The 17,971-nt window shown below is 46.1% G+C and overlaps 1 protein-coding gene across 1 annotated transcript in view; it reads left to right on the plus strand.

The window, feature by feature from the left end:
• Nucleotides 1-17,971, plus strand: part of LOC129705932 (mucin-6-like) — a 143,243-nt gene that overhangs the window by 98,452 nt on the left and 26,820 nt on the right. The window contains exons 21-26 of the mRNA XM_055649861.1: nt 2,014-2,151; nt 5,274-5,432; nt 7,482-7,576; nt 14,268-14,400; nt 16,791-17,040; nt 17,867-17,919. Of these exons, the coding sequence (XP_055505836.1) occupies nt 2,014-2,151; nt 5,274-5,432; nt 7,482-7,576; nt 14,268-14,400; nt 16,791-17,040; nt 17,867-17,919 (828 nt within the window). The remainder of the gene's footprint in view (nt 1-2,013; nt 2,152-5,273; nt 5,433-7,481; nt 7,577-14,267; nt 14,401-16,790; nt 17,041-17,866; nt 17,920-17,971) is intronic.

Raw genomic sequence — 17,971 nt, forward strand, 5'->3', positions numbered from 1 at the left:
AGAAGGACTTTGGTGTGTCAGGGTGATGTATTTCTCATCTGCACACCAAATATTTCTCACCCACACACCATATTTTTAATGCATTCCTCTCTGTCTCTAATAATGAATAAAACCCAACTGCCAGCGGCCCACCCCGCATTCAAACTCCCCATTCATTGATCCCTGACTTTGAACATATCTATTCCTACGAAGTCTGAAGGAGGATCTCAACCCGAAATGTCACCCATTCCTTCTCTCCAGAAATGCTGCCAGTTCCACTGAGTTACTCCAGCATTTTGTGTCGATCTTCCATTCTTACAGGTCCGCTATTGATGACACCTTTGGGTTTTCTGTGTCCCTACTCTTCCATTCGCTCCCTAAGGCCTTCTGACCCTTCAGAGGGTGCACACCCCACCCAGTGGGCATACATCTTGCCCATGGGCCCGTAAGCCTCACTCAAGAGGTGAATGGTCTTAACCGGAGTGTGTAGGTCATCCCAGACGCTTCACTCCTCGCTGGTTTAGGACCCTTCCCAGTGCTGCTTCAGCCCATAGCTCCCGTTATTGCAACAGACACTGTTGGCCCAGAATTTACTGCCTTTTGCATAAGGAATAGTAGTAGAATTAGGCCTTTTGGCCCTCCAACTCTGCCATTCAATCATGGCTGATCTATATCTCCCTCCTAACCCATTCTCCTGCCTTCTCCCCATAACCTCTGACACCTATTTTGTGTCCACCACCAACACCAAATGGCAGTTATTGATGGCAAAAATTACATCGCCATTCAACACAGGAAGTAATCCTGACTCTGGCATGGGCTGCCAACCTCCATGCTTCGGTTGGAGAACTTCCTCATGTCCTTGCTCGGGGAACAGACTGACAGAGTATGTAATGACCAATGTCTCGACAGAACCTCATGCAACAGATCAAAATGTATGTATGTATGCTCACCTTGCATACATACACTCCTTTCATTAAGTAATTTTCACAATTAACCCTCATACACTGTTTAATCGGCCTTTTGATACAGTACATTGTGTTACTACAAGATTTTCATTGTATCAGTATCTCATTGTGCTTATGCATGTGACAGTAAACTCAACTTGACCTGATTTACCCTCAAGTTGTTGAGGCGTGGAGTAGATGAAAGTAAATCATAATCTGTTCATTATTCTTTTTCTCTCTCTGCATCTTTCTTTGGCTCTCCACCCCCTCACTTCCCTCATTCATGTTCTCTCTCTCTCTCCCTCTCCCTCGCCCTCTCCCTCTTCCCCTCTCTCTTTCTCTCAATCATCTCTTTCTTTCTCTCTCTCTTTCTCTCTCTTTCTCATTTTCTCTCTCTCTTTTTCTCTTCTCTCTCTCTCTCTCTAACACCTCTCTCTCTCTCCCTCTCTCTCTCTCTCTTTCTCTCTCTCCTTCTCTCTCTCTCTCTCTCTCTCTCTCTCTCTCTCTCTCCCTCTCTCTCTCTCTCTCTCTCTCTCTCTCTCTCTCTCTCTCTCTCTCTCTCTCTCTCTCTCTCTCTCTCTCTCTCTCTCTCTCTCTCTCTCTCTCTCTCTCTCTCTCTCTCTCTCTCTCTCTCTCTCTCTCTCTCTCTCTCTCTCTCTCTCTCTCTCCCCCTCTCTCTCTCTCTCTCTCCCCTCTCTCCCCCTCTCTCCCCCTCTCTCCCCCTCTCTCCCCCTCCTCTCTCCCCCTCTCTCCCAATCTCTCAATCTTTCTTTCAATCTTTCTTTCTCTCTTTCTCTCTCTTGCTCTTATTCCTTTTCTCTCTCACACTCTCTCCCTCCCTTTGTCTCTCTCTCTCTCCCTCTCTCTCCCACTCCCTCTCTCTCTCTCTCCCTTTCTCTCTCTCTCTCTATCTCACTACATCCAAACACAAGGTCGTGTTAATTCCAAGCACAAGGCCCAACACTACAGACTAGAAGCCGTAAAATCTCCTGAAATAATCCTGCTGTTTCCCTGGTTGAATGCTCTGTGTCTTGTCCCTGCTGTGGTAAGTGACCATCGCAACTAACTGAATGACACTTTTTGCTTCCAGCCACTATTACAATTTACAGACAGTCATCCACCTACATACAGATGAGCACTATGTTTGGCCTGGAGATACAGATTCAGGTCTGCCCGGTGTTTCAGATGCACATTACTCTTGGAAATGATTTTTATGACACCAGCCGAGGTAAGGGTTTACTCACTATTTTCACATAGCTCAGTCACACCCACACTGAGCTTGCAATTTCTGTCACTAAATTTAGGGGGAGTTTTGGAATAAAAGACGTGGAGTCGCACAGCACAGACACAGACCTTCAATGCACCATCCCCAATAGGTTGCAAAGTTGCCTTGAACGAATGCTGTCAATCTCCAACGATATCACCCATCTCAGTGCAGGAAGGAACTGCAGATGCTGTTTTAAACCGAAGATAGACACAAAGAGCTGGAGTAAGTCAGCAGGTCAGGCAGCATCTCTTGAGAAAAGGAATAGGTGACGTTTCGGATCGAGACTGAAGAAGGGTCTCGACCCAAAACGTCATCTATTCCGTTTCTCCAGAGATGTTGCCTGATCCGCTGACTTACTCCAGCTTCACCCATGTCAGTAATGAATACTGATCAGAATATTCAGTGAAGACCACCACGTCCTCTGGCTACACACATGTATTGTCTCTTTGGTCCTTTATCAGCTTCACTCCTTCCGCAGTCACTCTCTACTTCCCAACAAGCTTTTAAAATGCTATTCCTTTTCTCCAGAGATGTTGCATGACCCACTGAGTTACTCCAGCTCTTAGTGTCTATCGTTGGTTTAACCAGCATCTGCACTTCCTTCCTGCACTTCTTAACAAGAGGAGTTGAGTATAGGATCAAAGAGGTCCTTCTGCAGTTGTACAGGGCCCCAGTGAAACCACATCTGGAGTATTGCGTGCAGTTTCGGTCTCCAAATATGAGGAAGGACATTCTTGCTGTTGAGGTTCACAAGGTTAATTCCCAGGATGGCAGGACCGTCATATGTTGATAGAATGGAGCGGCTGGGCTTGTATACTCTGGAATTTAGGGTGAGAGGGGATCTTATTGAAACATATGATTATTAAGGGTTTGAACACGCTAGAGGCAGGAAACATGTTCCCGATGTTGGGGGAGTCCGGAACCAGGGGTCACAGTTTAAGAATAAGGGGTAAGTCATTCAGAACGGAGACGAGGAAAAACTTTTTCACACAGAGAGTTGTGAATCTGTGGAATTCTCTGCCTCAGAATGCAGTGGAGGCCAATTCTCTGGATGCTTTCAAGAGAGAGTTAGATAGATCTCTTAAAGATAGAGGAATGAAGGCAGGAACGGGGTCCTCATTGTGGATGATCAGCCATGATCACAGTGAATGGCGGTGCTGGCTCAAAGGGCTGAATGGCCTACTCCTTAGTCTATTGTCTATTGAAATGGGTGATATCGTTGGACATTTCAGGGAGTAGGGTGTTGAAATTCTTGAATAGGTTAACATTAAAAATGAAGAATTAAATGTTTCTGCAGGTTTAAATGTGGTGAATGAGATGTATACCAGGCAGGGGGGTTCAGGTTGGAGATTTTAAAACACGTTTTTGATACCTTTTATTAAGAAGATCAGCAGGAATAATTGGGGGTGACTAGATTGTGAAGCTAGTCATTGGAAGGAACGTTATTGGACACAATTTCAAGGCACAGGATTAATCCAGACTTGGAAAGATAGGAATTAATTGAAGATAGTCAGCTGGATTTGTTGAAGGTGGAATGTCTTCTTCAACAGATTTGACCACAGAGGTGATAGAATTATGTTCATGAGAGCAGTGTGGTTGATGTGGTGGTATACATGGACTTCAATGAGATCTTTCACCAGTTCCCACATAGTAGAGTAGTCCAAACGGTTATTGCCCAAGCGATCCAAGGCAAATTGGCAAATCCGAAAATGGCTTAAATAATAGGATTTGTAGACTAAAGGAACTACAGATGCTGGTTTACAATAAAAGACACAAAGTGCTGGAGTAACTCACCATGCTGCTTCTCCTAAACCCGGCCCCCTCATTCCCCCACTGTACCTCCCCCAAGCCTCCTCCCACCCCTCTGCCTTCCTTCCCTCTGCCCTCCTTGGTCTGACTCCAGCCTGTAACCCTGGTAGTTTTTTATTATCCCCACCGACCTCCGCATTTCCGATGCAGAATGTTCAACAGATCTTTACGTTTGTATCCCTATGCCCCACCTTAATTAGTTTCAAGCCCGTCATGACGTTGAGCTCTTCTTCCATCGCCTCTAAGCCTTTTGCTCTGGTAAGGAATCTTCGCCTCCCGGTTAGATCTCTTCTCCTGTCTCCAACATTCCTCCCCTTATGAATTATCTCTGCAGCCCTTCTATCCTCTCTGGACTTTTTTTGTATCTAACTGCTGGTACAACCGTTTTGACATCTCCACTCCCCTAACCCACTACAATCTCACCCCCTCTAAACGTACAGCCCTCCCTCCGCTCACTTTGCAACAGTCCCAACATTGTTATCAAACCTTCCCAAAAGGGAGGTGTTGTTGTAGTCTGGCAGGCTGACCTCGACTATGCTGAGGCAAGGCACCAGCTCTCGGTCAGCACCTCATACCTACCCCTTGATCATGTCCCCACAGATGGACACCAAGCCATTTTGTCATAGACTGGTGTCTACTACAAATGCACAGTTATCTGGACTACATTTCTCGCAAAACCTAACCAGGGCCTCATGGATCTCCTGGTTACTAACCATTTTAACTCCCCTTCCTGTTCCCATACTGACCTTTCTGTCCTGGGTCTTCTCTATAGCCAGAGTCAGGTCACACACATACTGGAGAAACAGCACCTCATATTCTGCTTGTGCAGCTTACAACCAAACAGCATGTACATTGAATTCTCCAATTTTAGGTGACCAATTTTCTCTTCTTTTCTCTTCCCTTCCCTTCCCCCCCCCCCCCCCCCCCCACTCACCTGTATTCACCTATCACTCACTAGCTTTGCCCTGCCTCTCCTCTCTTCCGACTTTTCCCTCCCACGACCCCCACACTACAATAACTCAAGAGAGGTCACAACCTGAAACGTCACCCAGTCATGTGATCCAGAGATGCTGCCTGACCCGCCGTTACCCCAGCACTTTGTATCTTTTTCGCATTAATTGCCATTAATCGCATCGCATTAATTGCCATTGTGGCCTGCTTGGATAATGAGGGTGGACACTGTCACAACTACTCAGCAAAGTGGAGAGAGGTTGTTCTGGGTTACACAGAGTCAACGATGTATGTGATAATATGCAGTGTTTGTTCTGTGCCAGGTCTATGTGGTAATTTTAATGGTGATCCCAAGGACGATTTCTGGAGCAGCATGGAAGTGCTGGAACGGACAGCCGCACCATTTGTGAATTTGTGGCAGGTTGATTACCCCTGCAAGCCTGCTGTTGATTGTGTACCATGTACACCCGTTTCCACAAACTGTAAGTGGATTTCTCACATCTGTAGCTTCTGTTGTAATTATTCCTTGAATTAGCAGTAACAATTTACAGTTTACAGTTTAGTTTATTGTCACATGTACAGTGAAAAGCTTTTGTTGCGTGCTGTCCAGTCAGCGGAAAGACAATGAATGATTATAATCGAGCCATTTACAGTGTATAGATACATGATAAAGGAATAACATTTAGTGCGAGGTAAAGCCAGCAAAGTCCGATCAAAGATTCATCCATGTTGTCTTTAATTTCTTGGTCTGAAGCTTGCTTAAAGTAAGTTAAAGTAAGAAATATAAGTAAGTAAGTAAGTTTATTGGCCAAGTATTCACATACAAGGAATTTGCCTTGGTGTTCCGACCACAAGTAACAACATGACATACAGTGACAGTTACGAATGACTCAGAAAACACTAAACATTAATAATAATAATAAAACATCAATGATAAAACCCCCATTGATCAAGCATGTGAACCAACAAAATGCCAGATCAAAGGGAGGCTACAGATTTTTGGCTGTTGAGTAGAGCAACTACTCATGGATAAAAACTGTTTTTATGTGTGGTTGTGGCAGTTTTGACAGTCTGGAGCCGCCTTCCTGAGGGAAGTGATTCAAAGAGTTTGTGGCCAGGGTGAGAGGGGTCAGAGATGATCTTGCCCGCTCGTTTCCTGGCCCTTGCAGTGTACAGTTGATCAATGGAGGGAAGATTGCAGCCAATAACATTCTCTGCGGATCGGATGATTCGCTGCAGCCTCCAGGTGTCGGGCTGTGCTGTAGCAATAGAAATTTGAGAATGTGGAGCAATTGTAGCATGTGATTGTAGATCTACTACTGTGGCTAGCAGGCAAGTAGTCACCTGGGTTTGGCACCATCTTGGAAGATCCTTGCGGCCAAAGGAAGAATATTTCCCTTGAAGATTTATAGAGTCTTAGAGTCTAAGAGTGTTACAGTGTGGAAACAGGCCCTTTGGCCCAACTCGCCCACACCGGCCAACATGCCCCCCCCCCCCCCCCGTTTGGTCCATTTATCTTCAAGCCTATCCATGCACCTGTCTAACTGTTTCTTAAACAATGGGATAGTCTTAGGATCAACTACCTCCTCTGGCAGCTTGTTTCATATACCCACCACCCTTTGTGTGAAAAAGTTACACCTCAGATTCCTATTAAATATTTTTCCCTTCACCTTAAACCTTTGGCCTTTGGGCCTTTATTCCCCTACTCTGGGCAAGAGACTCTGTGTCCTTGGGAGGCAGATTGGACTAGGCTGAGGGATTTATTTCCCAGTCCACTGGGGGAACATTTTCTGAGGTTGGAGGTGGCCCCAATGCCTGGGCAATGCCATAAACTGCAAGTTCACAGGCGAGGATATCTCTACTCTAAGCACATCTTCTCCCGTGTTCCTCCACTTTACCCAGAGAAAGAACACCAACTGGACGAAGTCACTTCTCAACACTGGATTAACATAGAGGGAGCAGTATGCTCTAACCGACTGCCCTGAGAGTGTACGATGGGACATTGTTGGGAGACCTTTGCTCTCTATCTAACTCATTATGTCAGCTCTTGGGGTGTTGTTGGTATATTTTTAAGAGGACCTTACACTAACTGTCTTGGGTTTTGATGTTAATGCAGTGCATAGTTTTTCTAATATGACAGAAGATGTAAATATTGAACAAAGAAAATGCAGCTCAGAAACAGTCTGCTTGGCCAACTATGTTTCTGCCAAGCTGATGCCAAATTATACTAATCCATCTGCATGCAATCTTACACATGCTTCCTTTTCCTTTTTGATCGAAATTACAACATCTCTCATCATCCTTGTCTTTCTTACTGGAACATGTTGGTCTAGATTGCTGATTAGTATGTCATTAGATGTCCCACATATCAGATGTTGACCTGCCCAATAACAGTTGCTCTAGATCCGCTCTCCCAGTTCCTGTCTAATCATGTTGTCGTTTGCCCTTCCACAATTTAGTGCTTCCCACTGATGGCATTAAAGAGTTTATGATGTGTTGTTCACTGGATATGTTTAATGTTTGTTTATCAGGGGGTTACCCACCAAACAAGTGCTATCTGATCATGGATGTAACAAGCATTTTTGGAAGATGCCATCATTTAGTGGATCCAGTGCCATTTGAAGAGGTAACAACTTTCTTATTTTCAATGAGACACAGTTTTATGATCCAAGACTCTTGCTCATAACCTACGATATTCTTCAATAATGCTTTAAATTTGTGACGCACGATTTAACAGATAGTTCCACGGATTCACTGAAACTACCAATGGCATTTATCACAGGTGCCTGGTGCAGAATAACATTTGATGTGATGAAATAAAATCTAACGCGGCATTTCATGCAACCCATTCCTTCCAGCCAGGACTCCATGTTTAACCGTCATGGAGTCATTTCTCTCAACTTAAAAACTCTCATTCCTGTGATTATACTTAAGGGCCTGTCCCACTTGGGCGTCATTTGTAGCAATGTTACAAAATTTTGAGATTTAAAAAATCAAGTCTGCAATTTATCCCATCAGATAAAGCATAACAATAAGTTTAATTTGACACCTAATTCACTTTCATATCTCAAGTAATAAAAAAAGTTATGGCCATTTTGATACTCGGAAATTAGCATCTTGTTCCCTATTGATTTTCTATGGACATAACAAAAAAGCTGTGATCGTGGACAGTCAAAAGCCCATAACCTTCTTAAAAATTAAGAGAACTGAATGAAATTTTCAGTTATCATAGATTGAAGCATTCTGAAACAAATATAAAATAATCTTACTTGGATGACCTGAAATTAAAGCATATAATTAGTTAGTTACCCAATTGTAGCTAATTTCAAACTTCAATTACTAGATCTAAACATCTATCCATTTCTTAATAAATGATTAACATTTTTAAATAGCCCAAGTGTCCAAATAATATTCACAAATAATTCACAATAAAACATGATTTTTAAATCTCATTTACATCAATTTATAGGCCAAATGGAAGGAATTTAGTGTTCAATTGCTGTAAATTAAAGTCAATTTAAATCAGCTTTCTAGTGGGTTCCTGTGGCACGCGCTGGTTTAGAGCATTCACATTGCGCTGGATTTGTGCCCTCAAGTGCCCAGAAAAATACTGCGGGATATAAAAAGCCCAAAATGAACTACTCGCTATAGAAAACTTTATAAACAGGGTTCTTAAGAAGCCCCATTTAATGTAAAAATAAGGTACATACCTTTAATTGTTTGCTTTATAAAACCCTGGGGCTGCGAGAGGTTGCGAGTTTAGAGAGTGGTTTTTAAACTACTATAACTATTTTACAAGGCCATAAAAACTAATAATACCTTTTGCGACGGGGTCTTTCAGCGATTTTCCGTTAACGATTTACTAGGCTGAACATTTTCGATTGCAACAGCCTAGTAAAAATCGCGTTTTAAACCCGCCCCCTCTAAACAGCGCCAAAATCGCGCACACGGGGTTGGGCAGATGCCCAGCCACGATTCAGGTAGGTTTTGTAACATACCTATCATTTGCGTGTCATTTATGCGACATCCTAAAAATTGGTTGGCGCGTCGTGAGGCGCGCATGGCGAGGCGTGCTGGCGTATGCAGTGACGCGCGGTGCTTCCCTATCGGTCCAGGATTTTGGAATGTTCAAAAACCTCGCGTGCCACCTGCGTGACGTTTCCCTTGACGTACTGATGCCGTACGCTGACGTACTGATGGCATACGTGTAGCTCATGGTGATGTATGGTTACGCACGGTGATGCACGAACATTGCCTATGCTAATTTATTATGCGTCAACGTCCGTAACCATGCGTCGCTGCCCGTATGCTGTCGACGCACATTTGTGCGTCATTTTGAGCGCCGCACCACATGATCACCTGGGTATAAAGCGCGCCGAGTTTTGAAAAATTTTCACTGGGAAAATCCTTGTCATGGAAATTGGCGCTACTTGGCGCGTGACTGTCGTACTTCTAGATGACTGTCGCGCGTCAGTCACTGTCGGCCTGTCGCGTAAATGACGCGCAAATGCTGCCCAAGTAGGACAGGCCCATACCTCTTCTTTTTTCTTTTTTCCTTCCTCATCCTTTCTAAATTCTTCATTCCTTTTTCCTCCCTTTTTCCTTCCTTCATCATTTTTCCTTCCTTCATCTTTCTTCCTTCCGCCTTCCTTCTTTTGCCTTTCTTCTTCTCACTTCCTCTTTTTTCTTCTTGCTTCCTGCCCTCTTCCTTCTTCCTCCATCTTCCTTTCTATCTTCATCATTTTCCCCCTTTTCCTTTCTTCCCCTTTTCCTTTCTTCCCCTTTTCCTTCCTCCCTCCCTCCCTCCCTCCCTCCCTCCCTCTTTCTTTCTTTCTTATTTCCTCTTTATCCTTCCATCTTCATCGTTCTATTTGGCCTCAGGATCGAGGGTGAGGTGGTTGGTAACTACAGACACTGCAGAAGGGATGGACAGCGAGTAGTTCGGGGCCTCAGTGTGCTGCTAATGTATGCCTCAAGGTTTCCGATACAAGCCCAAATGTTCCCCCCTCACTGAGAGCGATCATGGACCAGACATTACCAGGACTCAATGGTGCTATTGCATTTCTTCAAGGAGGCTCCGAGCACGACCTGAAATATTTTCCTCTGTTCACTTAGGAATCTCTTCCCATCAAGATAGAGAAGTTGTATTTTATAGTTATCCAATAGTTTCCTTAGAACTGATCCTGTCAGAAATAATTGGCACAGCTGGTAAAGATGCTGCAGCACATATCACCAGAGACCCAGGACTGATCCTGACTTTGGGTACTGTCTCTTTGGAGTTTGCATGCTCTCTTTGTGACTGTGTGGATTTCGTCTGGGTGTTCTAGCTTCCTCCCACATCCCATTATGCTCCTATCACTTATGACCTTATGAGTAGCATGCGGAAGGATACAGTGATCCTCAAGTACACGTGCCGGATGTGTACAGAAACTAACCCCTCCACCTCACAGACCATCCACTCACTCCAGTGGCAATGCATGCAATTCTCAAAGGCCTCAGTAGCCATCCCAGAACCACAGAAGTAGAAGCAAGTCATCCCCAGGGATTGCCCGGGTAGAAGAGGAGGGGTTAACCCCGTCACGTGTTGATGACCCTGTTGGGGAGAGCAAGTGTGTTCCCATCGCCGGTGGGTTACTGGCTCTCCAATAACCTGTTATTGGTAAAGGCAAGCCATGCAATATTTGCCAAATCACCGGCTCACAACTATAGCCACTGGCTGTGATGTGTGGGGAGGATGATCAATGCAAAGCAGCAACTGCTGAAACAAACATACCCAATGTTGGAAATCATCACTATGTCAGGCAGCATGTGGAGAGAGACGGAGGGAGACAGAGACAGATTTAAGGGCCTGTCCCACTGTACAAGGTAATTCAAGAGTTCTCCCGAGTTTCCCCCTGATTCGAACTCGGAGAATGTCCGTAGCGGGTCTGTAGGAGTTGGTGGATGTCTCGTAGCGGCTCGTACGAGTAAAAAGTAACATTTTCTTTCATCATGAGTATTTTTTTACTCGTGGACATTTCTCACAGTGTTGAAAAAACGTCACGAGTTTACTGGATTTCCCGAGTACCTACCGTTACTCGTACGAGCCGCTATGAGACATCCACCAACTCCTACGGACCCGCTACGGCCATTCTCCGAGTTCGAATCAGGGGAAAACTTGGGAGAATTCTTGAATTACCTTGTACAGAGGGACAGGCCCTTTACTGTTTCAAGTCAAAGGTCCCATATGCTGGGATAGTCAGTGGCTTGAGGTGTTAATGTTTCTCCCTGCTGCCTGGCCTGACCTGACCAGTGTTTCCATAAATCTGTGTTTTATTTCACGTTTCCCTTATCGGGGGTTGGGGGGGGATATTTTGCCTTTGAAGACGGCATGTTCTGGTCCATGATTGTGTCTGCTGAGTGAGAGAGAGCTCACTTACAGAGAAAGGGCTGAGGCTGTGTCCTTAACTCTCCTGCAACAAGGGTCAGACACATCCATCAGACCAAGCAGCCTGAAAAGGTCTTCAGTCAAACATCGAAAGCTTGCAGCACATTTCATGACATTTGCCTGTACCAGACCCAAATATCTCTTTCCAACATTTTGCTGACACGGTGATCTTTCATTCTCTTTATATATATATATATATATATATATATATATTATTCTTGCAATAATTGTTTCAATTAAAAAACTAATATATATATATATATATATATATATATATATATGCACAACCTTTTATCCGACAGCCTTGGGACCAGACACTTTTCGTAATTCAGAATTTGTCGGTCTTCGGAATGGAATTTTTTTAGCGTAGATTTTAATGGCTGGCTCAGTGGTAGAGTGCTCGGCTCATATCCGCAAGGTCGCGAGTTTGCGCCTTGATCCCGGCAGTTACTTGGTCGCGAGTTTGAGTCTTCAATGTCGTTTTTTTCATGCAGAATAAATGTTTGTATGAAATGCAGTGTAGGAGAGGTGTACTGACTGTGTCGGCAGAACTTTGGAAGTGATTGCCCACCAGTCTAAAACGCCGCTGTGTCTCCCTGTCCCTGGGATAGCAGGGGGCGATCAAACAGCACAATACCCCCCTCCCCCTCCAACTCCAGAGGAATCCGCTCCCCGATGGGCCGCTACGGCGACAAGTGGCAGTTTGTCCACAGCCCGAGCTGCGCCACCCCAAGAACACCTTGCACACCATCAGCGTCTGCCCCTACGTGTTCCTCTGGAGTTGGAGCGGGGCTGGGCTGGAGTTGCTGCTGGCTGTGGGTCTCTGGGATCTCCGTGCTTGCAGTGGGCCTGGGGGTCGCTGTCCCGTTGGTCCTGACGTCTCCGGCCACCCCCCTGGACTGGAGCTGAGACTGGGAACTGTACCGCCCTTGCCCCCTCCCTCTGCAACTGCAAACAACCCCACTCTCCTGCAAGGGCGGTACAGTTCCCGGAGGATAGCAGGTGGCCGGAGACGTCAGGACCAACAGGAACCCGCTCCCCGATGGGCCCCTACGACGCCCCAAGCTGCGCCCCGTCATCCGCAACCCAGGTTCCTCTGTAGTTGGAGCTGGGCTGGGCTGCTGCAGGCTGTGGGTCTCTGGGTTCTCCGTGCTTGCGGTGGGCCTGGTGGTCGACGTCCAATTGGTCCTGACGTCTCCGGTGACTGCACTAGCCTGCTGGCTGCCATCGCCGACGTGAAGACAGTACAAAGCCCCCGCGCCGGTGCGATGAGCGGGGAGCTGGAGAGGGGAGGGATGGGGTCACTAACATGGCCGGGGAGCAGAGGGGTGTAGGTGGGTGAAACTGAAGGGAGCGACAATCTGCTGCTGCCTGCACGCTGAGTTAAAAAGTTCCCACGCAAGACTCACGATACACTGTGTATCGTGTCTACCGTGGGAACTTTTTAACAGCGGGCAGGTATTAGCAGATTGTCAATTATTAACCCTCCCGCGCAATATACTCTCACCTTCTCTTTTATGAATGGGGATTTAGTTCCCCTTTCTTCGAGGACCGACCGGAGGTTCCGCTGTCACCTCTGCGGGCCGCCCTCGGTGAACGTCCTGTCTCCCTGTCCCTGGAATAGTAGGGGGCGATCAAACAGCACAATACCCCCTCCCCCTCCAACTCCAGAGGAATCCGCTCCCCGATGGGCCGCTACGGCGACGTGGCAGTTCGCCCACAGCCCGAGCTGCGCCACCCCAAGAACAAGACGTACCCCTTGCACACCATCAGCTTCTGCCCATACGGGGAGCGTGTTCCTCTGGAGTTGGAACGGGGCTGGGCTGGAGTTGCTGATCTGGGATCTCCGTGCTTGCAGTGGGCCTGGGGGTCGGTGTTCCGTTGGTCCTGACGTCTCTGGTGACTGGCACTGTGCTGCTAGCATCGCGACGTGAAGACAGTACAAAGCCCCCGCGCCGGTGCAATGAGCGGGGAGCTGGAGAGTGGAGGGAAGGGGTCACACACATGGCCGGGAAGCAGAGGGGTGTAGGTGGGGTGAAACTGAAGGAAGCGACAATCTACTGCTGCCTGCCAGCTGAGTTAAAAGGTTCCCACGCAAGACTCACGATACACTGTGTATCGTGAGACTACCGTAGGAACTTTTTAACGCAGCTGCCAGGTAGCAGCATATTGTCAATTATTAACCCTCCCGCGCAATATACCCTCACCTTCTCTTTTATGAATGGGGATTTAGTTCCCCTTTCTTCGAGGACCGACCGGAGGTTCCGCTGTGACCTCTGCGGGCCGCCCTCGGTGAACGTTTTCAAGGACCTTTCTTCAAGGACCGAAAAAATGTCGCTATTCGGAGGTTTTCGTTATTTGGATCTTCGGATAAAAGGTTGTGCACCTGTATATATATATATATATATATATGCACTACAAAACAATACCAAACAAATCCACCACCAAAATACAAAATCACCCAATCATGTAAACAAATGTTCATAAATGTCAAATACACTATTAAACAACTATTTCCCCATCCTTATTAAAATGCATTCCACCGATCTGTTACAGTGTTCATAGAACAGTAGGACATAGTCCAGCAAAGGAACAGGTTCTTCAACTCATGTTGGCGCTGAACATGCCACGTTAAACTGATCCCCTCTGCCTGTACATGATCCACATCCCTCCACTCCCAACTTAATTCATGCACCTATCTAGAAGCCTTTTATACACCACTATCATATCTGCTTCCATCACCACCTCTGGCAGTGTTTGGGGCATCCACCACTTTGTGAAAATCTCTGTTTAAAGTTAAAATCTGCAGACAGTAGTTCCGAGGTTATAAAATGATCTGCGTTTTGTGGAATTGACATTTTGAACCATTGCTCCTTATTCCATTCTTCAGAAATGCCTGTTTGAGATATGCAACTATGTGGAGAAGCAGGACTTCCTCTGTGCGGCCCTGGGACTGTACGCTCGTGCGTGTGCAGCAAAGGGACTGATCCTGAGTGACTGGAGGAGCACGGTGCAAGGCTGCAGTAAGTAGTCCACAGAGATGCAGTGCTGAGGAGCGACTGAAGGCCCAGGAGTCGGGAGCAAGTTGGTATTCCCAAAGATCCCAACTGTACGTCAGAAATTCCCTGAGTAGATCCTTTATAGAGTTAATAATATAATGAAACGTAGAACAGTACAGCTCCAGAGAGTCTGTCGTGACTCAGAGGGGAGTCGAAAGGGCCTTCGGGAAGATGTCAATACACACTGGACTCCTGGGTTTGGGTGATATCCCAGAGAGGGATTGGCACACACATTGTACAGAATATAGATGTAAAAAGCTGGAGTAACTCTGCAGGTCAGACAGCATCACTGGAGGAAAAGAATAGGGAATACTTTGGGTCGCTGGCTTTCATCATTTCTTTTTGCATATCTCTAAGTAATTTGTTCTATATCTCTCGACATCATCGTCTATATCTCTTGTTTCCCTTTCCCCTGACTTTATATCTAAAGAACGGTCTCGACTCGAAACATCACCTATTCCTTTTTTCCAGAGATGCTGCCTGACCCGCTGAGTTACTCCAGCTTTTTGCGTCTATCTTCGGTTTAAACCAGCATCTGCAGTTCTTTCCTACACATTGCACAGAATACCCTTGGATAAAATCTCAAAGCAGCAAAGACTGGGCTATGACAAGGCTGGTGTTACTGAGGAAGCAGCAGCTGTGATGGCAAGGAGGTGTGAACTGATGCCCACCAAAATGTGACAGGGGCTCGTAATGGGCTTTGTGAGGGAGCTGAAAATTGCTTTGTTGGTGTGGAAGGGAAGCTGTGGATGCCGGGCAGGCCACGTGATGATGGGGAGGCAATAGAGAGGTGATGGCCAAGGTCAGGGCTGCCAAAGTTGTACTTGATTAACTGCCCACCATTCCTGAACAAATTCCCGCAAAAAAGAAACAGGAGGAAGCAAGAGTTGTAGGATGTTGGGTGCAGTTAAAGCCCTGTCCCACTGTACGAGTTCATTCAAGAACTCTCCCAAGATTAAAAAAAAAATCAAACTCGTGGAAGCACGTAGAATGTACGTAGCGGGTACGTCGAAGCTCGGGGACGTCTCTTAGTGGCTCGTAACGCTAACGGCACGTACTCTGGGAAGACGCGGTAAGCTCGGGAAGACTCGTGAAGATTTTTCAACATGGCCATTGAAAAATGTTTGAATCAGGGCAAACTCGGAAGAACTCTTGAATGAACTCGTACAGTGGGACAGGGCTTTAGAGTTGTAATTTCACTCTTGCCTCGAATCAGAAGGTTGTGGGTCCAAATCACAATCAGTCTCTTCGACTGAAAAGGCCAGACTGACATCAGTGTCGAACTGTGGGGAGCTGCAAGAGTGGAGCTGTCACCTTTCAGGTGAAATGTTAAACCAGCCCTGTCTTCTTCCAATCAATATTCTACTCTAAAACTCTATGACGATTGTATGACTCTGTGACCATTAAATGGGGCATGTTGGTTGGTATAGATAGGTTGGGCTGAAGGGCCTGTTTCTGTGCTGTATCTCTATAACTCCACCAGAACCCAGGGCAATGAGACACATCAGGTTGCAGATATTGGGGGAGCATCGGATCAGGTAGCAACTGGGATGAGAAATGGACAGATGATATTTCGGCTTCGTGAGCCAAAGAACTGGATGGGATAAAGCTGGTAAAGAGAAGTGTGGGGCAAGAGCTGGCAAGTAATCCGTGGGTTCAAGTGAGGAAGGGAGATTGTTACAAAGGTTAAAGATGAATTGCAGATAAAAGCAAGCCGATGTGGAAGCAGATAAGAAGTCGTGTGAAATTGGGAATGTTTTGCTCAAGATCCCAGGGTTAGAAGAAGAACAGGGTTGTTTATAAGTGTGTAGGAATGAACTGCAGATGCTGGTTTACACCAAAGTTAGACACAAAATGCTGGAGTAACTCAACGGGCCAGGCAGCATCTCTGGAGAGAAGGAATGGGTGACATTTTGGATCGAGACTGTTCGTCATACTGAGAGTAAGGGGAGAGTTTAATTTAGAGATACAGCATGGAAATAGATCCCCGCACATTAACAGTATCTGACGCAGTAGGGAAAAGTTTACATTTTTACCAAGCTAATTAACCTAAAATCCTGTGCATCTTTGGAGTGTGGGGGGAAACCGGGGATCCCGGAGAAAATCCATGCAGGTCATGGGGAGAACGTACGAGGGAGTCTAGAGATATGGAAGGATAAGGTGTGAAAACACAGATCAAAGGGAATCGATGATAGGAATTGTAGAATGGCTCATTGTTAGAAGTACTGATCTGCTTTTCAACCGTCTTCAGCGCATGTGGATTAGGGAACTACTAATAGGCAATGGAAGAGGCAGGAACAAAGGCTTCGGAGGGGGGCTTCAGCGATTTTGTGACCATGGTATTTTTATTTCAGAAATCGCATGTGCTGATCGTCAGGTGTTCAGTTACAACGCCCGAGCCTGTGATCGGACCTGTGTGTCACTGTCCGATCGAGACTTCGAGTGCACGGCAATCGATGTGCCGGTGGATGGCTGCGTCTGCCCGCCACAAACATACCTGGATGTTCACGGTGTTTGTGTGGAAGCAGCAGACTGCCAGTGCATGCTGGCCGATGGCAACTTTGTGGCCCCAAATAAATCGATCACCATCAACCATAAGATCTAGTGAGTGTACATGTGCACTGATCAGGAGGCACTTCACTAATCATTCCCCTTTCACCTGCAGCTCAGATCGACATTTGACCATTCATGGGTCACCAAGGTTTTTAAAATTTTTTTTTAGTTTTTAGAGATACACCGATTCAGCACCGACCAGCGATCCCCGCACGTTAACACTATCCTACACACACTAGGGACATTTTGTACATTTACCAAGCCAATTTACCTACATACTTGTACGTCTTTGGTGTGTGGGAGGAAACCGAAGATCTCGGAGAAAACCCACATTGGTCACGGGAATGTACAGACTCCGTAGTTGGGATTGAAACTAGGTCTCTGGCGCTGTTGGGCAGTAGCTCTACCATTGTGCCACTGTGCTGCCATAATGTGCTGCCAGGGGTGGTAGTGAAGGCAGATATAGTAGTGATATTTAAGTGGCTTTTAGATAGATGGATATGTGGGAAATGGAGGGATATTGTTCACATGGAGGCGATTAGTTTAACTTGGCATCATGTTCAGCAAAGACATTGAGGACCATGGGGCCTCTGTGCTATGCTGTTCTGTGCTCTATGTTCTAACCTATACTCACCTTGTGAGGTGGGGCAGTCTGAGTGCTTCACTCTGGGGAGAGCTACTTGGCAGGGAGTGTGGGCACATATGGAGCACAGGGATCACAATCCAAAGGGCACGCAGGAAAGAAACCTCAGCCTTGCAATGCTGACGAGGCCAAAAGACAAGTAAATGGTCCACCAATCCAAGTTTTACTGTGTGAACTGCAGGTCATGTTATTAATGCCTGAACATACTCTCGGTCTCCTCTTGTGTTTCCACAGTTACTGCCAGAATGGAAAACTGGACTGCACTGGCCATCCTCTGGTCCACAAAGGTCGTATAAAATTCTCTGACGTTTCAAACTTAAATGTTAAAATTATATTTCA

Source organism: Leucoraja erinacea, chromosome 18, assembly GCF_028641065.1.
Source record: "Leucoraja erinacea ecotype New England chromosome 18, Leri_hhj_1, whole genome shotgun sequence".
Taxonomy (NCBI): Eukaryota; Metazoa; Chordata; class Chondrichthyes; order Rajiformes; family Rajidae; genus Leucoraja; species Leucoraja erinaceus.